Consider the following 26808-nt stretch of genomic DNA (forward strand, 5'->3'; position numbering starts at 1 on the left):
TAAGATGTCATAAAATTATAGTCTACTTTAATAAAAGATTAATAATGACGTAAAATTCATCATTTTTACATTCATCATTTTTAATAGTGATGTAAATTAATAGTTTACTTTAAAAAACGTTTTAATCATAAATTTATTATTCATAATTTTTGTCTTTTAAATAAAAGGTTAATAATTATGTAAAATTCTTACCCTCTCGTTTCCCTAGAATTCAAAAAACCGCCACCTACCTTGCTCTCTCCGGCCACCGGCTCCGCCGGTGGTCCGGCTTCATATTTATTTATTTGTACTTGTTTCCTGTTTCCTTCCCTTCCCCTCTCCTCTTCGTCTTTTTCCTTTTCTTGGCTCTGTTTCTTCTTCTCCTTTTCCGGTGAGATCCAAGTTCCAACGCCATTCCGACAAGTGTTTCCGGTAGCAGGCGGTGAAAACAGGTGTAGTTCACCTGTTTTCTGCGAATGGTTTTTCAGTTTGAAGTTTGGTTGTTTGTGAACTTGGATCTTGCCATCGTTTTTTGCGTTTTTTCCGGCGTGGTCTCACTGATTCTCTCTAAAACTCGTCTCCTCCGCCGGTTTTTGGGCCTTGTGCTGCTGCCACGCCACTAAGAGTTTACTACCTTGCTGGATCTTCTTCTTGGTTTTCTGAATTTGCTATCTGGAGGTTCGTTGGTGTTAATTTCCGGTAGCGGCTTTAAGTTTCCGGACGGATCCCATCAGCTGCTCTTCCTGTTGGCGATAGACAAATCCATTTTGGTGATTTAGTGGTATATGGGTGTAACTGGGGTGATTCCTTTTTCCTAGTTTGGTCGTGGTTTGCGGTGGCTCCACCGTTGGGTGTTTGACGGCGTTTGAAGCTTTGGATCTAGTTAGGCTCGTTCAGATGATTTGGTTCTATAGTTTGGTGCAAGATTACTGTAAGTTTGCTAGTGGTGTTTTCCGGTTGATATCTCAGACCGGCTCATCTATATGGAGTTTGGCTTCTAGTTTGGCAGCTTCGGGGGTCTGGTTTACGTCGTGTTTGCTCTCTGTCGTGGATATCAGGTTCGAGGTGGTAGGTTTCGTGGTTGCAGGTTCGCGATTTCGGGTTATGGTTGCTGGTTCGTGGTTGTTGTGTGCGTAATCGTGGTGCAAGTTTTTTCGTGGCTTCAACTGGGTAAAGCTCTCGTGGGTTCAACTAGGTGCAGTGGGTGGAGATTTTGTGGTCCAAGTCGTGAGTATCTGCACAGCATGTAGTGGTCAACATAATCGTGGGTTATTTCTTTGTTAATCATCTTGACATATTGCATTATCACCACTCGATTTAATTGCGTGATTGGATATTTGATTTAGATTTTCGTGGGTTTCATGGTTTGGTTTTCGGGTTATTGTCGGGTTCCATGCTTTCATTCGGGTGCTTGCCCTTAAGTGGTCTTGTAATATGTTGTGGTTATCAAGGTGGTCTCCTAGGTTCTTAGTTAACCCACTCGTGTTCAGATATATATGTTCTACTCGTGTTTAGATTTATGTGGTAGTTGATTCGAGTTTGAAGTCGTGAGTTGCCGTGTCGTGTTCAGATCTATATGTTCTACTCGTGTTTAGATTTATGTGGTAGTCGATTCGAGTTTGAAGTCGTGAATAGTCGTGAGTTGTCGTGTTTAGATTTATAACCCACTTTGTATCTCCTAGCATCTTGCTAGTTTTTATTAATATAATTATTATTGCCTTTCGAAAAAAAATTTATGTAAAATTCTTTTATATCTATACTTTGTGCAGTAAATCAAAAAGTTAAGAAAAAAAATAAAGAATAAAACTGAAATATAAAAGTTATTCTCATAGTGACATTTATTTATTAAATCGTGTCATATTTTGTGTGTGCATATATATATTAAATTGAAACCGATGAAGTACTTTTTATTGCAACAACATAATATCCCAAAAGCAACTCTTACTTTATTATCGACATAAAATTAACAACATAAATACTCAACCCATCTCCCTTCCCTCCAAACCTCACCGGCGCCGGTGACAAATCAAAAAATGGCGGTAACTGATTTCTTCGCCGGAGAAATTGCCACTGAGCTACTAAAAATGCTACTTACCATAACAACAAAAGCAATTTTATTCAAAAAAAGTGCCGAACATCTTTACAAAACAGTCAACCAACTCCTTCCAATTATAACCGAAATCAAATACTCCGGTGTCGAATTACCCGGCCCACGTCAGATGCAACTCGACAAGATATCACAAACACTTAACGAAGGCCGTGAACTCGCCACAAAAGTCCTAAACTCTAGCCGTTGGAACGTGTACAAAAACCATCAATTATTGCGAAAAATGGACAAAACAGAAAAGAAGATATCAAGGTTTCTTCAAGGACCAATCCAAGCTCACGTGCTTGCTGATGTGCACCATTTGAGGGTCGAAGCAAATGAACGTTTTGATCGAATTGAAGGCTCAGCTCGTAGGCTTGAAAGACGACTTGGGTCGATGAAACTTGCATGGAATGATGATGAATATGGTGCAGAGGAGATGTTTGAGGGTAATTTAGTAAATGTAGGGATGCAATTAGGATTAAGAAAAGTGAAAGATATGATTCTTGATGATGATCATAATAGTTTCAAAGTTTTTGGGATTAATGGAATTGGTGGAAGTGGTAAAACTACTCTAGTTAAAGAAATTTGTCGCGATAATGAAGTTCGACGTAAGTTATAAATTTCGTTAAAGAATTTCTATATTTGTGTTCAACTTTAATATAAAAAAAAAAATGATTTGAAATGGATTATGTTTGTCCTGTTTCAGGTTATTACAATAACAAGATTCTGGTGCTGACAGTTTCACAGTGTCCAAATGTGGAAGAATTAAGACAAAAGATTTTGGGATTTGTTTCTAAAAGCAAGTTTAATGGTTATTCTAATATGAATATTGCATCTCAATGGACACTTCAGTTTAATAATAATAATAATAATTGGAACATGGTGGTTCCTATTTTAATAGTTTTGGATGATGTTTGGTCTCTTGAAGTTCTTCAACAACTTATTTATAAAGTTCCTGGTTGTAAGACTGTTGTGGTTTCGCGTATTAAGTTTCAATCTTTGATGTTAAACTCAACGTACGAGTTGGAGTTGTTAAGAGAAGAAGATGCAATTTCACTTTTTTGTCACAATGCTTTTGGTACCACTTCAATTCCTTCTGGTGTAGATAGGAATATGATTAAACAGGTATAATTTATATATTTATATAACTTTATATGTAATTTAGCTTAATGGTGTGAAGTTTGATGTAAAGATTTGTGTGTTTAAGTTAATAAATTGATAATTTGGTCTAACAGATTGTGGAGAAATGTAAAGGGCTGCCTTTAGCACTAAAAGTGATAGGAGCTTCATTAAGAGACCAACCTGAAAAGTATTGGGAAGCAGCTAAAAATCGGTTGTCAAAAGCTCAACCGATATGTGACTCACACGAAAATGAGTTGCTTAATCGGATGAAATTAAGCGTTGATTGCCTTTCAGATCAAAAGGTTCGAGATTGTTTTTTGGATTTGGGTGCTTTCGTAGAGGATAAAAATATACCTTTAGATGTTCTTGTAAATATGTGGACAGAACTTCATGATATTGATGAAGAAGATGCTTTTGCTATCCTTGTTGAGCTCTCAAACAAGAATCTTATCACACTTGTTAAACATTCAAGGTATTTATTTATATGGATATATTTTGATGGGACCATTAAGATATGATTATGATTTATGGTTATCATAAGTTTGATATTTATGTGCAATTATTTTAGGGCTGGGGATATGTATGGTAGCTACTATGAGATTTCGGTGTCTCAACATGATGTGTTAAGAGATCTTGCAATTTATATGAGCAATTTTGAGAGTGTAAATCAGCGAAAAAGATTGGTTATGGCTAGGAGAGAAAATGGGGTTCCTAAAGAATGGGAAAGAAATGCCGATGAGCCATTTTTGGCGCGAATTGTCTCTGTTCATACAGGTAAATAAAACTCTGGCTGATTTAACTATTTCAGTTGAAACCACGAGGGTTTAAGTTAGATTGATTGTTTTTCACTTATGTCTGCGCATTCGCGTACGCTTTTAGTGCAGATTGTTTGTTTTTATCAAGACATAAGATAAAATGATTTCTAATCTGTCTGCAAACTCGCAGACTTAGAAAAAATGTTTTTAAGTGTTACCACGGGCGGATCCAGCATGGTGCAACCGGGGTCATCCGCCCCCAGCGATCGAAAATATTTTAAAATTTTTTTATGTAAATGCGATAAAACTGTGCGTAACTATCAGGTTATATAATATATAGAAGAAATGTATAACAAAGTGTTCTTGGATCAGCTGGTTGATGTAAGCTGTTAATAACAAACTGGTTGGAGGTTCGAGTCTTGCACCTGTTATTATTACTTTTTGATAGCATTTATAAGTTCTCTTTGAGAAACTTAGGAGCTATGTCCTGTGAGTTCTTATAAGAACAATTTATTGCTAGAATGCAAAGGCGTTATAATAATATGTTTTTATAACGTTGTTTTATATGATTTTTAAAATTCAAATAATTTTAGTAAATTTTTGCCCCCGTAGGAAAATAATCCTGGATCCGCCACTGAGTGTTACAGACATGATTAAGTTATTTTTTAGACATTAAAACAAACAATATTCACTATTCAGCAAAGTATAAAGATGTTTATGGCACATCTTCTCTACAGACATGATCCACAGATCTCCAAGCAAAAACATCTTAAAAAACAGACAACACCTTAATGTCTACTTTAATTGCTCATTAATAACAAATTCTAGAACTTTTTGTTATGTAGGCGAAATGCGAGAAATGGATTGGTTCAAAATGGAATTTCCTAAAGCTGAAGTTTTGATCTTGAACTTCGACTCAACTGATTATTTCTTGCCTCCTTTTATCGAAAACATGCCTAAACTAAGAGCCTTGGTGTTAATAAACTACAGTAAAACAGCACAACTTCATAACATTTCAGTCTTAGGTACCTTAACCAATTTAAGAAGCCTTTGGTTCGAAAAAGTGACCATCCCTCATCTACCAAAAAAGTCCATTTCGCCCCTCACAAATGTTCAAAAATTATCTTTACATCTTTGTAAGATAAACTTCAAAGATGAAACAGAACTCGACCTCTGTTACTTATTCCCTTGCCTCACAGAACTCACGATGGATCACTGTGTCGAAATGACCAAACTACCCTCAAGTGTATGCCAACTGAAATCACTAAAGAGTCTAAGCATCACCAACTGTGAAAGCTTTGAAGAACTCCCATTTGATTTTGGTAAACTGATCTTTTTACATATTTTGAGAGTTTACGCGTGTCCAAAGCTTAAAACGCTGCCATATGGGATCAAGGATCTTGTATGGTTACAACATATTAATGTCTCACAATGTGTCAGTCTTCATTCTCTTAATGAAGAAATTGGTGGTTGTTTGAGTTTAAAAGAAATCGATATGCACGAATGCCCGCAAATAAAAATGTTACCAAAATGTGTATCGAGTTTGAGATCGTTGAGACGGGTAATATGTGATGAAGAGATTTCATGGCAATGGAAAGGCATGGAGAAAGAGTTGTCCAGTTTATGTGTTCAAGTTGCAGAACAGCGTTATGATCTTGACTGGCTTAAAGAGTGAAAGTCTCATTATTAGTTTTGATTTTTAAACTTTTGTATCTACAAAGTAGAGTAGATTATTGATATGTAGATAAATTGGTTAGAGAATAAAGAGGCTTCTTGGCACTTCTGTTTTTTGTTTCAAGTGGAAGCAATACCGGTTGTGCTAATAAAGTATGTATGCTTCTTGCCTCTAGTTAACAAGCGAATATAAATAATACTCCGTAATTAAATATGTATATGTTGGAAAGCTTGGGGTAAACGTTGTAAATATTAGTACAAAAATTAATTACTAATAGTTCACAGTAATTGAACTATGAACATCAGACTCTCAATTAAACAATAAATAAGAATTATTAGTGCGAGAATTGAGAGAACACGATAATGAAATATAAAATTGATAATGTTGATCGTGCAAAGATATATGTTCAAAGCAAACCATACGACCCTATTTATACAGATAAACACCAAAACTAAAGATTTGGTTTCCAAAACAACTTAGCTATAAATAAGGTAAAGATAAACTTAAAAACTAAACTAATATGCAAATAACTCTAAAGTTAATCTTCTGGAGATAAAACCGAATCAAAACAAATCTTCTTAAACTTTAAACATATCTCCAGAATATTCCTTAGCTTAGGCATCAAGAAATCTCAAACCGTTGACTTCAGTAAACATCAGAGTCTGCAACTTCAGACTCTAAATCTCCAGACTCTAGCATGCTTTTGACTCATCAGATTTTCATTTTCCCAACAATCTCTCCCTATCTGATGATGTCAAAACAACCTGTACACCTAATTAACCACCTTAGCATACTCCTTTTCGATAAGCTTACACTTGTTCTTCATGTGAGGAATTTTCTTCAACATGGTTAGCTTGTTATACAAGTGATTCAACAATTGAACCCTAAAAGGAAAAGTTTGCTCTGTCTCACATCTGAATAATAAACTGATCAACATCTCAATACTAGCCCCTTCAAACTGATCAACCCTAATCAACATCCTTTGATTTCCATTTGTCTTAAACATCAAACTATTCAAATACTCAACATACTTATCATCAACAAACTCTAAATGTTCAGGGACAACATACCTTTCAACATGTCCCTTAGCTCTTCTTTCTTTCATCTCTAGATCAAACATTCCACAAAACACCTCATAATCCTTAAAAGTTATAAACCCTTCTTCAAACACCAAATGTACCAGCATATAAACTCTCTTCAACACTTCTTTCACAACAACTTGATCTCCTGCATACTCCTTGATACACACAGCTATGCCTTTTCACTCACAAAAACCCAAACGAACAATTTGATTTATTTTAACTCTTAACCTCCTATCTGGTAAGTGTGTCATTGTTAGCAGTAGAGTTACACCTTCAAATTCAGATTTATCAACCTCAACCTCAACATCACATTCATATCTTCTGAATCTAAATCTCTTGTTCATCTGAGCCCTTAGATCACCCTCTGTCCTTTGCATAGCAGCAACCACAACAGCACTAGAACTCCCCTGAATATCACCAACACCCCTATCAGTTATATTCTCCCCCTCAACCCTATCAGCACGAAAATTATTATTTTTATTTTAGACAAGATACCACGAATGGTCCCTGTGATTTGTATCAAAAATCACCAGTGGTCCTTCTACTCCTTGACGATCCCCGTGATTTGCATTTGGATCACATGCGGTCCCTGTAATTTCCATTTTTTTCATCAAGGATGGTCCTTGTGGATATGCACCACAATACCACACGGACTTTCGGTGATTTAAATGTCAAACTAGAGGGACCATCCATGACAAAAAAAAGTATAGAGACCACAAGTGATTTTTTATAAAAATTACATGGACCACCTGCGATAAAAAAAATATAAAAGTTACAATGTAAATTAGGGAACTTTTTATAAGAATAAGAAGTAAATTATAAAATAAGTTACAAATGTAAAGAAACATTTTAAATTATAATAAGCTGCAAATGTAAAGAACATTTTTCTATCTTCTAAAAATTTGGTCGTAAAGTTACCATATTAAATTTTTACTTTTCCATTAAAAGTACGTATAAATAATTGAAACTTTAGTGAATTCTTATTGATATTTGACTAAGGGACAGGTTTTTTTGACAAATAGTTTTATTTTGTTGTATGAAACGAACGAAACGTGTTCAATGGTTTGACCATGAAGTGTGATCATATGTGATAGCAGCAACCAGTTTCATAATATCCTCTAGAATTCGTGTTTTAGATGAAGTCTTGAAAGTGATACTAATTTCATAAATGATATATGTAAGCATTATAGTTTCAGTATTACACTAGGTGACTAGGGTACGTTTGTACTAATTTGATGGAATTTGGATTCCGTTTACAACAAATTAGTTATAGTTATAGGAGGTTCAAGTGAAAGGATATATAACTTTCTCTTTCAAATAAAATATGTTAGCCATTTGATCATGTGTTTTAAACTCAAATCATGTCTGTTACTCATCAATGTATAGTAATATATAATAATACTTATATTTATCGATATCGTTTCATCTCTCACGATCAAACCAGCTCATATAATTATTCCAAAAACATTCCTGTGAAGTAGAGATATTTCATCATGTGTTTTGGCCAAACTTTCTGTCTTTATTGTGGTGTTGATTCATTGATGTTTGACATGTAAAGTCGTACATGCCACATTAACCTTGACTACATACATTGAATATTTAGGTTTTTGAAAAGGATACTTTGTGGTCTTTGTATGTAACACGTCTTCAAAAGCGTGATAATAAATTTGGTGATAAAGTGACTTGTTTCAAGGGAACATGAAAGTACTATCTAATACGGAGTACCATATAATTGTTGCAACAAGAAAAACTAATCGTTTACTTGTTTTATGTTTATTGTTAGAGTCAAGTAACGCATTGCACCAAATTAAAGGGCTATACTTATCAACTTTAAGTGGTGAGTTCTAAATCTTAAAGTGATACTTTTGTAAATATTCGTAAATATTTATGGTATGTGGTTGCATTAGAAAAATACTCACACCTATCTTGTTGGTGCATAAAGGCCCAAGTTCAGATCAATCACACAAGACGGACGCGACGAATGACCGAAGCCCAAATGAGTATAAATAGAGATTAAGATTTCTCATTTGTGGCTAATCATCTAATCACCCCATTTGGTTTCCTGGTCATTTTCTCTCTACCTCAACTGATCCAAAACTCATCCAAGTCGAATAACGACTCTAGGCATCGATCTAATCCGATTCATTCAATCCGGTTCGACTAAATCGATCCCCGAAAGTCAACGATTCGCTAGAACATCGATCCGAAGATCCAAACGGCTCCAATTGTTGATGCATATTTTGTATGGCCGTCGCTGGTCGAATAACGTTTATTCTTACATTGTACACCTAAATGCATTACATGCGTGAAACTGATCAGTTACAAGATCATATGTGACTGTTGGACTGTTCATATTGATAGGCCCATTAGGATAACCTAAGCCTAGTTAGTCTATATATATCAGTATCACATGTGTTTAGGGTCAAGAGAGTAGAACTCTAATTGGGATCACCCATAATTTGAAAGAGCCGTTTTGGCGATTCCAGGGGAGATCATGCTCGATCTCCCCTAGCCAACCGATATTTCTCCGTTTAAATCAATTGTAAGTGTAACGTTTATATTAATAATATTGATTTATGTTTAATTCATCGTATTTATCTCTTCCGTCTTTGATTTTGCTTGGTTATTAATGATCCTTAATCGGACCAACATATCTCAAGTCTCAACCACTTCAAACTTCAATATGTAAAATGTGGTACAAAATCAAACTTATTGGTAAAATAATATACAACTCACTAGGTTATAAAATACTATTGAAACGGATTAATTGTTTTCAGTTTAAGTTATCTAAAGAGAGCAGACATTTTTACTTGAATGTAAATGACCTAATTATGTTATCGGTGAGACCGTGATCTTATGGACTTTGTCCCTAGCAACTAAAGATGTGCTCATGGTGATTACTAGGTCATCTAGTGGTAGGTAGGTTATAAGATATTATCATTTATTCATGTAAATGTATAAAAAAATAATAATAAAAAAAAATACTAGTTACACATTTGTATCTCATATAAATTGAGACATAAGGAATTTGTTTATATGTCAAAAATATAGACAGAAAGCAAGAGTTTCGTCTTTTAGCAGATTTACTATAGTCAAATCAAAGAATTATCAAAGACTCACGTTTCTTCTTCTTAATCTAAGTGTATGATTTTATCAAAGTAATACTGTAATTGCTAGTAATCCACCCTACATTTTTAAATACGTGAGGTCTTATATGAACAGGAACAATAATCCCGTAGAAAAGATTGCAACTTGCAAGATACTACCTCATGGGTACTCTGAACAGTTTGAGACATCACCTGAAAAACCACAGTATGCAAGTTCCTAAATCATAAGCATCAACTCCACTTGACACGGAAAAAAAACAGATGGAGATACGGAAACAACCATCGATTTCTAACCTGAAATTGACTGGAAAATATCATGATATAAGAAAAAAGCCCAATTTGATGACAAAAGGGGAGAACAACAAAATCTGAGCTTTTCATAGCAACATAAGAACACTGGTTTAACAGTGGATTTGAGGGAATCAAGATAAATTCATCCTTGTGAGTTGTGTCTCCTTTTCCAATACAAGCCATTAAAGCTTCCGATAGCTTTACCCACCACCTCTGATGCTGCCAGAAACTATGCCACTGAATGGAGTACCCTCAACACCATAATAAAACAAAGAACGACAATACGCATTACGGTGGTCAGTGACAAATCAGGAAGAAACCAAAAGTTGAACTGGGATGTGGAATAAGAGAAGCAAGAGTTTTGTGTATTGTCTTTTTACCCCTTAACTATGACATACCATGATGGGCAAGAAACTAATCCAGTCCTGAAGTCTATAAGAGCATTAGAGCATACTCACTATATTTTGCATGCAAGGAACAATGAAAAAAGGACGAGTAAGGTTAAGAATAGATACAAAGCGGTTTGAAATGAAGAGCCCTTGTATACATTTCAAATGTTACCTACTTCAGATCCTTCGTCAAACAGCGCAGGATTACTCTTTTTACTAGAAGACTTGACCCATCAGAAATGAACGATTAAAGCCAAGCCATTTCAAGTTATAGCATCAAAACTCTACTAGGTAGTTATAGACTACAAGAATGATTACAATATTTTAATCTTTACTAAATTGCAAAGATGATAAAATTCAACATTCATCGACAGTTAAAGAAGCAAAATAACGAACCCTAAAGCAGGCCATTGATGGCCATCAACGCAGTTAAATAACAAACAGATGGACACGATTGTCCGGTCCCAAATAAAAACAGACATGAAGGAGGACTGCAGCAACGAAGCAAAGTATTCACAACGCTCGGTGATGGTGAGCAAAAAGAGGGACAAAAGCCAAATTGTCAAAAAAAGGAGTCATTCAAGATTCACCCTCTGGGTAGATAGGAAGGATGACAGTTGTCAAGAATGTGCAAGACCTCTTCTTACTTCATATATTGTGTCCGAGATTTTTGCCGGTGGCCAATATCGAAACACAGACCTACCCACAATGTTTTCTATAGGAAGGGGACCCCTGCACAATCACAAATCACACATAAATAAGAATGCATGCACTTATTGTATACAAAGTATCCAAACAGTAAAGATGGGAAACTTGACTCAATGATGCAACAAGGAACCATTCGGGTAACCTTATATTTCCAGTGACCTAATGGATCAACGTATAAATTAGAAACAAATTTTAGGAGAAAACTCAGCAGCGCAATTTTAATGCCAAAACCTCTTAAAGCATCATATTCAGAAAATTACATAATTTAATAACGTAAGAAGGCAGTGAGTTTTAATATGACTTATTTGGGTAACAAGCTTCGTTAGCAGTTACAAAAAGCCTCAAATCAGAAACAAAGCCACATAGTCAAAGTTGTGAAAATGCCAGCTTACATGGAATCATTCAACCGGGTTACCAAGTTGGTTACCCTATATCAGAACTTTGCAAGTCCAAGTATTCTTAGGAATAAAACAGATACAAGGTCACGCAAGAAACTAAATCAAACGAAAATTTGTAACCTTGTACATCCAATAATAATGTTATGATTATTGTTATGCTATTACAATGAATCTGTATACGTTATATATAATAATATAACACACTACTTTGCTTGTATAGCAACTGAATTTTTTATTTTTTATCAGTCGACCCAACCCCCACCCCTGTGTAATAAGTACTCATTTTGACCCATTACCCAAACCATCCAGCATGCCCATTTTGCCACTACTAAACAAAGGTAATATATAAAACATGAGTTGTACCAGTTGTGCGAGTCAAAACTGTTGTTACGATTGTCGCCCATCACAAACACATAGCCTTCTGGCACAATCTGAAATAGAATAATGTTGAGCCATTAAAGATATAACATTCGTACACATCAGCACAATGAAGAACTAACAAAAGCAAAGGAAGGTACCATTGGTTTCATTTCATATTCTAAAGGCTCTAAAATGAACTCCTCATCTTGAGCAACACCATTCACCAACAGCTTACCTTCGCGAACCTAAATTCATTGAATGAGATTTTAATCAAGCATCATATAACAAGTGCAACGATATCTGTTAAATATAGAGGATGTCTTACCTCAACACAATCTCCAGCCTTCGCTACAATTCTTTTTATAAATACATCACCAGAACTATAGCCAATTTGCTGTATGATGATGGATCAAGGATACTGAGTCAGCAACAACAAAATAAACCTTATAAATGCATATTGCAAGTCTTCTGATATAGAAGATCAGATTTCAAAACTAAAATCTCACCTGAAGAATGGGAGGAGCCTTAAATACAACAATATCTGACACTTCTGGCCTCCGAAAGATGTAAGAAACCTAAATCAATAGCAAGAAAAATATCAAAATCTTGCAAGAAATAATCTTGACATCTTGTGCTTAACAAAATATTCATATTTCCGAGCTAGTCAAATTCATCTGTCAGATTTATCTGCTACCCTATCAAGCTAATATCATACTCCACTAATTACTCAATAAAAGCTAGCTCAAAAACAAATGAACTATATGCCTAAAACAGATTACGGCAGTTTTCAAATAACTTTCAAAATTGCATAAAAATATACGGTAAAATATTCTATAAGTAAAATATCAGGCAATTACTAGATAACACTTTCAAATCCACCAAATGTAACTCAATTGGAGCATTAATAAACTTGAGCTAATTATATAATTCCCAAATAGTACTTCACATTCATAAGTAAACTACTTTATTCTTTATTTATCTACTCCTAATGACCGCATCTACTAAACAATAAACCAGCAGACAGTATCATACCTTTTCAGACAAAATTCGATCACCAGCATCCAGGGTAGGGCTCATGGAAGCTGAAGGAATTGATCTAGGTTCCGCCAACTGCGATCTAAACAATATAGTAACACTCAAAGCAGTAAATGCAGCCTTAGCATCATCAGAACATACATTCAACATTTTAGAAAGCCAGTTGTTCCTTTCACTAACAACCGCTTGTTTACCACTAACAGCATCGCATCTTTTCACACATTCACTTGAAGCCTGAGTCTGAGTTTGAGTCTCATTCTTCTTCATAGTTCTAGTACCACCTTTATCTACCTCACTACTATTAATCTCATTACAGGGGAGCCACTTGGATCCTTGCAAAAACGGTATGATCGTACTCGCCTTCAACGGCGATATCCCTAACCCTCCTAAACCACCAGAACCACCACCAGAGCCACCACCAACCGCCGTTGACTTTACTAACGAGATCAATCCAACAATAATCGGGGAAGGTCTTGAGCAACCTTCAATCCCTAACAACTCACCGGCGATCGACGCGTAAGACGAGACAGACGACGCCGTTGACGGCCGCCGATAAACGGTAGCCGAATCACGTTCAGGTGTTTGAAAAATACGAGGACGAGCAAATACCTCGTGGAAGATCCGGCTTGTATTGGATTTTCCGGTGACGGAGGCTAGGTTTTGAGCCACGTAACCGGAATAAGAAACGGTAAATCGAAGCGCCATAATAGCAAATTTGATTAAGATGATGAAGATGTGAAAAATTTCTTGTTCGGAAATTAGGGTTTGTGATGTGAATAAAAAACTTATAAAACAAGCGATCCCATCGGAATTGAACGAATTTGTTGAGTTGAGAGCGTAGGGTTGAATTGAAGAGTTAGATTAAGGTGGAATTGATGAAATGGAAGATTAAATTTGGGTGAAATTGATGAAATTGGAAACCCTAGTTTTTGAAATTGATTTTTTTTTTTTTGTGGTTCCTCTCCGAGAAGTGACGGAGAGGGATCAGGGATGTGGTGGAGAATGAGAGGTGAACAAAAGAAGAAAAAGGAAAATAAAAACTTGAGCCCAAATTATGTGTGACAAGTTAGAAGTACAATTCCTTTTTTGCTTTTTGTTCATAAGAGGCGGCCGAATGGGGTATAGTAACTCAAACCAGTAGTAGTTGTGAATTGTGATATTGGTTAGTCTAATGATTAAGTACCGAATGATTCATAATCTGAATTATTTAAAAGTTCTAAATTAAATTAGTTCTGAATGAATGACAGTAAGTTGTTTGATAGTTATTTTGAATAATCAATATGAATGAATTAAATCAATTTGTTATCGTTTAACATTAACAAAAAAACTTCAATATATTTATTTGATAAGTGTTCTGGATACGATTTAAGAAGAATATAACTTGTTAAAATTTACCCTCCTAGGTGTGTTTGGATGAAAGTAGCTGGAGCTGGAGCTTGTAGCTAGAGCTGGAGCTTATGAGATAGAGCTGGAGCTGGAGCTTATTTTTTAAGCTGATAGCTGGAGCTTATTATTTTTTATAAGTGTTTGGTAAACTAGCTGGAGCTTATTTTCCAGTTCATAAGCTCTACTTTTTTCAATAAGCTAGTAGCTTATTTTTTCAGAGCTTATGATTTTCATAAGCTCTACTTTTTTTCTCTACCAAACGAAGCTTATGACTTGGAGCTTATTAAAATCATAAGCTCAAGCTCCTATAAGCTCCCATAAGCTCCAACAAGCTCGTCACCCAAACACACCCCTAATGGTTAAGGGTGTGATTCATCTCTGAATGGTTCAGCACTAAATGTTGAACCATCCAGCACCATATGTCATTCAGAGGTAAAAAAAAAACAAACGCACTGAATGCTGAATAGTTCAGCATTCAGTACTAAATCATTCCATCAAGAGGTAAACAAACGCAGTAGTTGTTATTTAAGGAAGACGTAGACAATTCTTCCTCTATCTTTAAATAAAGAGAAGTTATTTTGTTTTTCGATTTGTTTATTTTCTTAAACACATAAGATAAAATAATGGCATATTGTATCTACAATCTTGCATGGCTTAAAAATGTGCTTCTAAATACTGTAGACATGATTAAGTAATTTTGCAGACATGAAAACAAACAGTATTCTATACACAGACCTCTAGACCACATCTTTTTACAACGTTAGTCTTCAAATAAAAATATATTAAAAAATAAATAACATCTGATTGTTTTGTATAGTAAGTGAAACTATTAAAAATAGTAAATTAATAAAAAGATATGAGCTTTTTAGTTCTAAATTTTTTCAAATTCTATCTTTTCTATTAGATAAAACTCTAAAAGTTTTTTATAAAAACTACTCAGTAATTAAAACTCTTAAAAAAACATCAAAAGCTAATTATCAAACATACCCTTAATCACCCCGCCCTCTATAATTTCACATAAGTAAATATAAATATAAATAAATAATTAAATAATAAACAACATGGTTTATACATATTTTGTCATTAAAGAAATGTTGTTTAGATGTATAAAACTTCCATACAATTTCATAATCGTTACTTTAAAATACATATATAATCGTTACGTGCATAAAGTTTATGCACTTTAACGACAGCCTTTAAAGAATTCGTAAAAAAAATCTTAAACTTAATTATAATTATAATTATAATTATAACTTCACCTAAACTAATAAGTAGAATACATCTTTATTCTTTTTTTCTCATTTCATTAGTTAAAAAAATAAATATTACTCCCTCTGTTTCAAAATGGTTACAGAGTATTTCATTTGATTTTTAGGGGGTGTTTGGTATAGCGATTTGTGAGTGATTATTTAATTATTGCGTTTTCAAATCGTAAATAAATAATAAAATAATGTTTGGTAAATTCAATTTGAAAATCAATTAATTGCGTTTTTAGAAATTCAAAACATGAAAATGAAAAAGCAGGTCACCCCACTCTGGCAGCAAAACGTGAATATTTGACTATTTGATTATTTTCTTTTCCCTCTATTTTTCTTCCTAATTGTTTCTTAATTTATCAAATAATCTAATTTATCAAACACTTACAAAACTAATTATTACGGAGTAGATTATTGCGTTTTAAAAAGCATAATCAAATCAAATACCATTAATTTATATCACGTTTTGCTACATGAGATTATTTGATTATAATTGTCTAAAAAGCATAATCAATTTTCAAAACGCAAATTCAAACACCTCTTAATAATTTTTCTTTTTCAATTTTGAAGATAGTTTATTGGTGAAAAATGATGAAGTAAATATAATTTTTCTAAAATTTTATGCAATTAATAAATGAACAATAATAATGGAAGAGGGATTATAATTTAGTTTATACTTCCTGTTATCAAATTTATAACGTGAAGAAAATTCAAAAACTCGATTTTTTTTTTTTCAACAGTGATGTTTAAACTAGTACCAAGAGTTTGTAAGTAATACCAAGGGAGGTGATTCTCACACATTACATTTTGATCCATGTACACCTAATTACATAATCTACCCTTAATTATACTTATAATAATATAATAAGTTCAACTTTCTAGGGGCATAACTGTCAACTTATGAGACAAAAGTGTATAGGGGTCAAAAAGTGGTGTGTGAGAATCATCCCCTAATAGGAAACATGTTTTATAATATTTATTTATTTAATATAATATCTTAACTTCAAAGGAATTATAGATCAAAGTGGTTTTCATCATAAATCATTTCAAAACATTTAGATTCTCGTTGACCAAGCAAACTGAATAGATAAATACATTTGCTTAGCAAAAGTCAAGTACTCATTGTCTATGCAAAACTTTTATTTATAAAACTTACACTTGGCATGTGACATTATTATTATTATTATTATTATTATTAGAATTAGAAATTAGAATAGTCTTTGGACTTGTAAATAATCAATTAACGGTGTGAATGCGAATTATATATGATAAAAATCGAGGACGTAAGCGCATACGCAATTGGCCTTTCTGGATTAAGTTAGGATGTTCCCGTCTTTCCGAACATTTTCCGTTTGACTTTCCAAACATCTTCATGAATGCAGACGTGTTATTGATCTTTAGTTTAAAATTGTAACTTTATACGGAGTAGTAACAGAGGTGATCATTCACCCTTACTTGATCCATAAACATGATTATTACTCCTTAACATCAAATTACTTTACTATTATGCTCTAAATGTTAATTTACTCTCCGAATTACTATGTTAATTTTTCTGTCCTCTGAACATCAAATTACTATTTACTCCTTAACATCGAAAAACTACACAAATAGCTGCACGAAAGATCTCTCGGACAGCTGCGCGACTGATATGCTAAATGTTACGGGTATTTGGGTCAATGTAGTAACTTGTGAGTCATGGGAGTTTTTTTTTTCTTAAAGGCAAGTAAAAAATTTTATAAATAAAAAGAATCAATTACACGAGATAAAAAAACTAGCAAGGAGCTAGACAAAACACGAAACAACATGCAACCACAAAAAGGACCACACACACGCAAAGCTCGAAAACTATATAGGGCACACAATCACGAGGACATTAGAGATAACACGACACAATAACTAAAAAACTATGTTTCCGAGTCCGATGATGTATCCGAGTTCGATGACGCGCAAGAAGAGCAACATGAGCAACATCCAATATCCTCCTCCGATTTATTCATCACATTGTCGATAAAATATCTTTCGTGCCATCGAAAATTATCTCGACGTCGGTTACGCTTCATATTATTCCTAACCCAAACATGATTAATAAAATGACTTTTGATCAAAGGAGGAGCTTTTTTCCTATTAACACGAAAACGAGCAACCGCGGTATGAGCTGGAATAAAGGTCACGACACATTCTTTTTCGTATGAACTAGGATCACCCACGTCTCTTTCGTCTGAGCCCAAGCTCGGCCCATTTGGCCCACATTCATAGTTAAGGACACTTTGAAAATCAAAATTATTTGAATCTGAATTTGAATTGAGTGCCTTATTGAAGTTGTCAATTTCTTCATTGGGACCATCACAACCACCACTCAAGGACTTCTCATAACCCTGCTCCTTTTTGGAATTATCTCTACCATTACTCAACATTGAATATTTCAAAGTGTCTTTATTATCGGGAGTTTCATTACCGACATTTTTGGGAGTATCATTGCCGACATTTTTGGGAGTATCATTGCCGCAGTTAGTATTCTCGAAAGTAACGTCAGAGTCGAAAGCGATAGACTTTTTCTCTTCCTCCATCTTCAACCCCACTCCAACATCACTAGCCGGACTTTCTTATGGCGATGTAGCGGTAAAGTTCACATTCTCCACAGGATTTTTATTCTCTTGATCACCAACATCGGATGAAAAATCGTACCCGAACTTAGGATCAGATTCCGAAGAAACGGCGGAGTTTCCGAAATCGTTTACATCCTTCGTCCCATTAAACTTCACTTTTGAGTCATCAACCTCACTCCTTCCAGCATCATCAGGTTCATCAGAAGGATTGCTAGCAATCTCAATCGACGACCAAGTATATCGATCCTTATTATATCTAAATATGAAATCGTGATTGCTAACGGAATCAGGGAGATTAAACACGAAAAGTTTACCTTCTACCTTTATCTCAATAGGATTACATACTCCATTAATGATAGTGGATTTCCTTTTCATGGGAAGGCTTGTTGTAGAATCAACTACATGACTGAAAGAACTTTTAATCCCTACAGCTACATCCGAAAAACTTCTCCCATTCCATCTCGAGCCCCCTGTCGAACTCGACCTCCTTACACTAGTATCCGACGATCCCACAGACCTGCCCATATTCGAAGTGTCAACAACCTTCTCTTTATCTGAACGATCGGCAATATTCCTTGTCTTCTCCTTGGCTTTGTAAGCACGAAGCCACAAACCATTTATATTAATAGAATTTAGAACTTTAGCAAAATTTTCGACATCTTTAATCCCCTCGTACCGCACGACGCCAAAACGTTGTCCACTTGACAACCGTTTCCTAGCAAGATATACGTCACTAACCGAGCCATATTGATCGAATAGTCTCCAACAATCGAATCGAGTCCAACTTTTTGGGAAGTTAAAAAATAAAAACGATATAATTCGATTACCACACGATTTAAAATCAGGTTCCTCCGATCTGGGAGGCGAACTCATGCTCACACCCTCGACTGTTTGATATTATAAAAGGATAAATTTTGAGAATTTTTCATAATGAAATAAAAGAAAGCATATACTTCTTGGATAAAAGTAATACTGCAAACAACTCCAAAGTCTGTACTTGTTGATGTGATGTTGGAAGAAAAATGAATGAAAAAAAAAAGATCGGAAAAGGAGTTGGGGAGTTATGGTGGTGGGATATGGTGGAAGACGGTGGGGTATCAAAGGGGATTCAAATTAAAGTTGGGGTGGGGGAGAACCGAGGATGAGAGCATATTGGATTAAAGTTGGATAAAAGAAAGTGGTGAAAGAATTAGTAAGTTAAACGTGTACATGTTTTTTACCCCTTTCGGGCTCGAGCTTCTGATTCACTTCGCAAGCTACCTTACAAGCTACCCGGAGTCGTGCATGGTGACCCTCCGTGGCCGTGAGGGGTCTTTTGACACTCCGTGAATTTGAACTTCCGACATCCCTTTCTCTTAGTGGGAAAGCTAGATTCAAAACTCGGCTACAACCTCATGGTTAAGTTATACTTGTACATGTTGTAATCTTACATGGTCAAAATTTTAATTTTATGCTTTTGGCTTAATATTTTCATTTGACCTTTGATGTTGAGTTGAAATGCGTTTAGAGCAGTCTTGTATGTATTTTATATACTTACTATTATTAGTCATTTGGATTTTGGTAGCATGATCAAGTTATTTGAATGACCCATTTGGACACATTTTGCAAGTGATTTTGTTTTGGTCATTTTTGTAGTAGGATGTTGTTAGGTGATAATAATAATGTTGGTTTGTTCATGTTGGGAAATTAGTAGATCTAAAATGATCATTCTTCTAGTTCATATAGGTTATAAGAAGGGTGATGATATGTACACAACCTAAAATTGTTATATACACAACCATTGTAATAACTCAGAAATTTCTGACTAAATTTAAACCAAACTTCGACTAGTTCCAACGACTCACGAACAATTATTTGTAAATAATTACGCATTAATTTGATATATTAATATTATTATTATTAATATCCTTTTTTAACAATATATCAATAATTAATATCATTATTATCTATTATTTATTATTATTGTTATTATTATTATTAGTGTTGTAATTATTATTATCATTACCCTATGTATAAGTATTATAACCATTATCATTATTATTATTATAAGTATTAATAATATTATTATCAGTAGTAATCTTATCATTTTAGTATTATTATCATCATTATGATTATGATTATTATTATTATTATTATTATGAAGGTAATAAAAATTTATTATTATTATCATTAATATTTGAATTTGTATCACTTTAAAATTACTAGTATTATTGTTATTGATATTATTAATAATTGTAATTTATATTATTATTATTTATATTATTATTATTTATATTATTATTATTATTTATATTAGTATCACTCTTAATAATATTAAAAGTATTATTATTATTAATATAATTATTATTTTTAGTATTATTATTATTAATATTAATTATAATATTAATTAAAAATAAATTAAAAGTCAAGATACATGTACTAAATCAGTATATAAATCTGTTTTATTTTTTTCTTTCCCTCTGTATTTGACTTCTGTGTTTTTTTTATTCTATTTATCTGCTTTTATTTTTATATATAATCGTGATATTTTTCATTCTTTTCCAAAACAGTGATGTAGTGACCCGAACTTTTCCATGTTTATATATATTAAATGAAATTATTATTTACATGATTAAGTGTTTCCAACATGTTAAGTAATCAAACTTGTTAAGACTTGATTAATTGAAATAGGTTTCATATAGACAATTTACCACCCAAGTTGACCGGTGATTCACGAACGTTAAAACTTGTAAAAACTATATGATGACATATATATATGATTATATATATAGTTAACATGATATTATGATAAGTAAGTATCTCATTAGGTATTTTAACAATGAGTTATATACATAAAATTTAGTTTATTGAATTAAGAAACTCGAAACGATATATCTAACGATTATCGTTATAACAACGTCTTACTAAATACATATGAATCATATTAAGATATTGATTGATAATGCTAAAAACAAACATATATTTCATAGCATTATTCCTCAAGAAAGACAAGCTTTTAGTTGCAACTGTTCTATTTACAAGTGATATTCGTTTAAATAATAAAAGGTGAAGACAAAAGACGGATTCGACAAATTGAAGACGCAAACGACCAAAAAGCTCAAAAGTACAAAATGCAATCAAAGAGGTTCCAATTATTGATAAGAAACGTCTCAAAATTACAAGAGTACAAGATTCAAAACGCAAAGTACAAGATATTAAATTATTCGCAAGGACGTTCGAAAATCCGGAACAAGGACCAGAGTCAACTCTCAACGCTCGACGCAACGGACTAAAAATTACAAGTCAACTATGCACATGAATATAATATAATATATAATTAATTCTTAAAATTAATATATATATTATATTATATTTAAAAACCGTCGGCAGAAGAAAACAACCAAATGTGGCTCTCCCCAGCTGGCCATGCGATCGCATGGCTTTGAAGGGAAAAGTTCATGCAATCGCATGAGGCTCTTTTCCAGCTCACAAGGCCTATAAAACACGAGCTCTGGTGTACCATATAATATATATCTTTCTCTCTATCTCGTAAACATATATATATATATATATATATATATATATATATATATATATATATATATATATATATATATATATATATATATTATAATTTTAATTTTAATTCTAATAATAAGGGTATGTTAGCGAATGTTGTAAGGGTGTAAGTCGAAATTCTGTCCGGGTAACGCTACGCTATTTTTAATCATTGTAAGTTATGTTCAACCTTTTTAATTTAATGTCTCGTAGCTAAGTTATTATTATGCTTATTTAATCCGAAGTAATCATGATGTTGGGCTAAAAATATTAAAATTGGGTAATTGGGCTTTGTACTATAATTGGGGTTTGGACAAAAGAACGACACTTGTGGAAATTAGACTATGGGCTATTAATGGGCTTTATATTTGTTTAACTAAATGATAATTTGTTAATTTTAATATAAAGATTTACAATTGGACGTCCCTATAAATAACCATATACACTCGATCGGACACGATGGGCGGGGTATTTATATGTACGAATAATCGTTCATTTAACCGGACACGGGAATGGATTAATAGTCACTAGAATTATTAAAACAGGGGTGAAATTATATACAAGGACACTTGGCATAATTGATAACAAAGTATTAAAACCTTGGGTTACACGCAGTCGATAAGCTGGTGTAATTATTAAACAAAGTATTAAAATCTTGTTACAGTTTAAGTCCCCAATTAGTTGGAATATTTAACTTCGGGTATAAGGATAATTTGACGAGGATACTCGCACTTTTTATTTATGACTGATGGACTGTTATGGACAAAAACCAGACGGACATATTAAATAATCCAGGACAAAGGACAATTAACCCATGGGCATAAAACTAAAATCAACACGTCAAACATCATGATTACGGAAGTTTAAATAAGCATAATTCTTTTATTTTATATTTAATTTCCTTTATTTTATATTTAATTGCACTTCTAATTATTGCACTTTAATTTATTGTTATTGTATTTAATTGCACTTTTAATTATAGTACTTTTTAATTATTGTATTTTATTTCATCGCACTTTTATTTATCGCAATTTCATTATTGTTATTTACTTTACGCTTTAAATTAAGTTATATTTATTTTTATTATTTTACATTAGGTTTTAACTGCGACTAAAGTTTTAAAATCGACAAACCTATCATTAAACGGTAAAAACCCCCTTTATAATAATAATATTACTTATATATATATATTTGTATTTTTATAAAATAAAACTAACATAGCGTTAAGCTTTGATTAAAAGATTCCCTGTGGAACGAACCGGACTTACTAAAAACTACACTACTGTACGATTAGGTACACTGCCTATAAGTGTTGTAGCAAGGTTTAAGTATATTCATTCTATAAATAAATAAATATCTTGTGTAAAATTGTATCGTATTTAATAGTTTTTCCTGTAAAAATATAAGCTATTTTATATACACCTCGCATAACATCAAGTATTTTTGGCGCCGCTGCCGGGGAACAAAATCTAGCTTAAAAGCCGGAAGCGCAACGCTAAATATAAAAAAAAAAGATTTTTATTTTTAGTTTACTTTTATAAAAAAAATACACTTTTGTAAAAATACGTTTTAATATATTCAAAAATATAAAAAGAAAAACAAAAATATAAATATTTTTAAGAGTTTGTTAAATTTATAAGTTCTATAAAAGTTTCTTTATCTTTATTTTATAAAAATATAAGTTTTTTTTAATTTATATTAATATATTACATAAATTTATAAAACAGAAATATAATACAGCAAAAAATAAATAAATAAATAAATAAATAATAAACTCTCGGCCTGTACTGTAGCAGCCCAGTGTCTGGCCCGAAACCCTAGCCCATGCGATCGCATGGCCGGGTAACATAGAACTCATGCGATCGCATGAGCTCACCTGACACGTCTGATTAGTCTGCCAACTGCATTAATTACGGTGTAATAATTATTATTATTATTATTTAATTAAAACCCTAATTAGGGTTAGTATTTAAAATAATTAATTTAGTTTTATTTATTTAATTTGTATTTTAAGTTTAATTAGTTTAATTAATTTATAAAATTAATAGTTTTATAAAATAAATAATATAAAAATAATATTTTTATAAAAATTGTAATTTTTTATAACTTTTAATTTATTTTTATATTTTGTATCTTTTTAATTGTTTTAGCGTAATTTTTGTATTTTTCGCTCGTATTTAGTTTTAAGATATAATTTTTGCCATAGTTATTTTTATATCTAGAATTTTAGGCTTTGCCGTAAAATCCCTTAAGTGCTTTTTCTTTATACTAAGATCTAAGTGCTTTAGAATTTTGCGACGCCTTTTTAAGTTTTAGTTCCTTTTTAAGATATTGCCATTTGGGATATAGTTTTACTTTTAAGCTTTAATATTTTTAGACGCAACTTTTAATTTTTAGTTTTTAGTTCCTTTTTAAGTTTCAACGCGCTACTTTCTTATTTTTATTTTTCGACGCCTTTTACCTATGTATCAATTATCACTCCAATTAGTAATCTCAATTTGCAATTTTAATTTTAAGTTAGTGATAGTAATAAGGTTGGGTTAGTCGAGTGTTTTTAAAATTTTATAAGTCGCTCTTTTTCTTTTCTTTTTCACCCTTTTTCGACGCGCTTTCTTTTTCTTTTTTATTTCTCGACATTCTAGTTTTAGGACATAGATTTTTATTCTTCTTCTTATCTATATTTCTTAAAATTACGAAAATTTATTTTTAGTGGTTAAATTGATAGACATCAAAATTTTCTGGTTCGTAGTAATAGTTGGATTTGTACGTGAACCGGGTTATTGGAGCCAAACAGTACTCAATTATATTGAGACCAAACGAATCCTGCCCCTCTGCCGCATCTTTTGGCTATTCGAAACGTGGGCAAAATCAGAAAAGTCTATTAATTGGATAACTTATATAATTTTTCTTTCCTTTTAAAAACTAATAGGATATTCAGTGAATGCACCGAACAAGACGTTCGCCACCTTTTGTACGTTCACCACCTGTAACCAGATCAAGACATCTAGCAAATATTGTCGCCGTTGATTTTTCTTTAGAATCGTCATCCAGTCAACCAAGTACTCCAATTCAAATTTCCGATAATCCATTTTTTAAACCCGACCTCACAATTGAGAATCCGGAGAATATTCAGGGACGATTCATAGATCCTGAACCATTAATTTTTCCTCCAGAACCACCAATCATTCAAACAGAGATTGTTGAGGAATGAACCATTAAATCAGAATCCTCTAGTGATTCAGATTCAACAAATTCAATCATGGAAAATCTAGAACCTTTAAGTATGGAAGACCGAATGCGAGCTAAACGCACTGGCCAAGGTCACGCAATTACTCATCCAGACATTAATGCGCCAGATTATGAAATCAAAGGACAAATTCTACATATGGTGACTAATCAATGCCAATTTAGTGGTGCGCCGAAGGAAGATCCAAATGAACATCTTCGTACCGTTAATAGGATCTGCACACTATTTAAAATAAGAGAAGTTGAGGATGAACAGATATATCTCATGTTATTTCCCTGGACTTTAAAGGGAGAAGCCAATGATTGGTTGGAATCGTTACCTGAAGGGGCGATCGATACATGGGATGTTTTAGTTGAAAAATTTCTTAAACAATTCTTTCCGGCATCTAAAGCCGTAAGACTTCAAGGAGAAATTGTTACGTTCACACAGAAACCGAATGAAACTCTATATGAGGCATGGACAAGATTTGGAAAGTTATTAAGAGGATGTCCGCAACATGGTTTAGACACCTGTCAAATAGTACAAATATTCTACCAAGGATGCGACATCACTACAAGGAAAGACATAGATATAGCAGCTGGTGGTTCTATTATGAAGAAAATCGAAACTGATGCTTATAAAATTATTGATAACACTGCTTCCCACTCACATGAGTGGCATCAAGAAAAAGATATCGTTAGATCATCTAAAGCAGCTAGAGCCGATTCTAGCCATGACTTAGATTCCATTTCTGCAAAGCTAGATGCTGTCGAGAGACGAATGGAAAAGATGACTAAAGATATCCACTCAATACGAATTAGTTGTGAGCAGTGTGGAGGACCACATTTGACAAAAGATTGTCTCAGTATTGAGCTAACAATGGAACAAAGAGAGAATATTTCATATCTAAACCAAAGGCCTGGAAATAATTATCAGAATAATTATCAACCGCCAAGACCGATTTACAATCAAAACCAGAATTATAACCGAAATGTTCCATACAACAACCAACAAGGTCCTAGCAATCAACAAGTATCCAACAATACTTACAACCAGCAAAGACCTAATTTTCAAAACAAACCACCACAAACCGATGTTAAAAAGCCGAATTTAGAAGATATGATGACAAAGCTAGTTGAAACTCAAACACAGTTTTTCACATCTCAGAAACAAACTAATGAACAAAATGCTCAAGCATTTAGAAATCAACAAGCTTCTATTCAAAATCTGGAACAAGAAGTAAGTAACCTAGCAAGGTTAATAGGTGAAAGAAAACCGGGAAGTTTACCTAGTGATACAAATGCTAACCCCCCGGAATGAAACAGCTAAAGCCATTACCACAAGAAGTGGTACAACACTTAAACCACCTGAAATACCTGTAACTTCTGATGAAACTATTCCTACTCCACAAGAACCACAACCTGATCAAGATAAGGAAAAAGAACCGGTAGTTGAAAAGGTTAATGAAGATAACACAGTTAAGGCTAAACCTTATGTTAAATGATAATGCTAAAAACGAACATATATTTCATAGCATTATTCCTCAAGAAAGACAAGCTTTTAGTTGCAATTGTTCTATTTACAAGTGATATTCGTTTAAATAATAAAAGGTGAAGACAAAAGACAGATTCGATGAATTGAAGACGCAAACGACCAAAAAGCTCAAAAGTACAAAAGACAATCAAAGAGGTTCCAATTATTGATAAGAAACGTCTCGAAATTACAAGAATACAAGATTCAAAACGCAAAGTACAAAATATAAAATTGTACGCAAGGACGTTCGAAAATCCGGAACCGGGACCGGAGT

At 33.2% G+C, this 26808-nt stretch overlaps 2 protein-coding genes across 2 annotated transcripts; one reads left to right on the forward strand and one right to left on the reverse strand.

Moving 5' to 3' along the window:
* The first annotated feature begins 1879 nt into the window (after positions 1 to 1879).
* On the forward strand, positions 1880 to 5846 carry LOC139840381 (probable disease resistance protein At4g33300). The gene is made up of 5 exons (XM_071830652.1): positions 1880 to 2676; positions 2775 to 3193; positions 3304 to 3662; positions 3759 to 3964; positions 4791 to 5846. Exons 1-5 carry the CDS (start codon positions 2013 to 2015, stop codon positions 5618 to 5620), a joined length of 2478 nt encoding a protein of 825 aa, XP_071686753.1. The 5' UTR covers positions 1880 to 2012; the 3' UTR covers positions 5621 to 5846.
* A 4954-nt stretch (positions 5847 to 10800) lies between these two features.
* Positions 10801 to 14052, reverse strand: LOC139904637 (thylakoidal processing peptidase 1, chloroplastic-like). Its single transcript, XM_071886571.1, has 6 exons — positions 12988 to 14052; positions 12462 to 12530; positions 12281 to 12349; positions 12114 to 12200; positions 11959 to 12026; positions 10801 to 11221 (listed from the first exon to the last, which is right to left on the reverse strand). The coding sequence occupies exons 1-6, from the start codon at positions 13693 to 13695 to the stop codon at positions 11110 to 11112; spliced, it is 1113 nt and encodes a 370-aa protein (XP_071742672.1). The 5' UTR covers positions 13696 to 14052; the 3' UTR covers positions 10801 to 11109.
* Positions 14053 to 26808: the final 12756 nt, after the last annotated feature.

The sequence above is a fragment of the Rutidosis leptorrhynchoides genome, chromosome 4 (genome assembly GCF_046630445.1).
Source record: "Rutidosis leptorrhynchoides isolate AG116_Rl617_1_P2 chromosome 4, CSIRO_AGI_Rlap_v1, whole genome shotgun sequence".
Classification (NCBI taxonomy): Eukaryota; Viridiplantae; Streptophyta; class Magnoliopsida; order Asterales; family Asteraceae; genus Rutidosis; species Rutidosis leptorrhynchoides.

Excerpts from the sequence above, each read along its gene's own strand:
- LOC139840381 (XM_071830652.1), top strand. The coding sequence starts at position 2,013 with ATGGCGGTAACTGATTTCTTCGCCGGAGAAATTGCCACTGAGCTACTA. Across the intron at positions 3,663-3,758 it reads ACACTTGTTAAACATTCAAG|GGCTGGGGATATGTATGGTA; the intron begins GTATTTATTTAT and ends CAATTATTTTAG. Across the intron at positions 3,965-4,790 it reads AATTGTCTCTGTTCATACAG|GCGAAATGCGAGAAATGGAT; the intron begins GTAAATAAAACT and ends TTTGTTATGTAG.
- LOC139904637 (XM_071886571.1), bottom strand. The coding sequence starts at position 13,695 with ATGGCGCTTCGATTTACCGTTTCTTATTCCGGTTACGTGGCTCAAAAC. Across the intron at positions 12,531-12,987 it reads ATCGAATTTTGTCTGAAAAG|GTTTCTTACATCTTTCGGAG; the intron begins GTATGATACTGT and ends CTATTGATTTAG. Across the intron at positions 12,350-12,461 it reads AGGCTCCTCCCATTCTTCAG|CAAATTGGCTATAGTTCTGG; the intron begins GTGAGATTTTAG and ends ATCATCATACAG.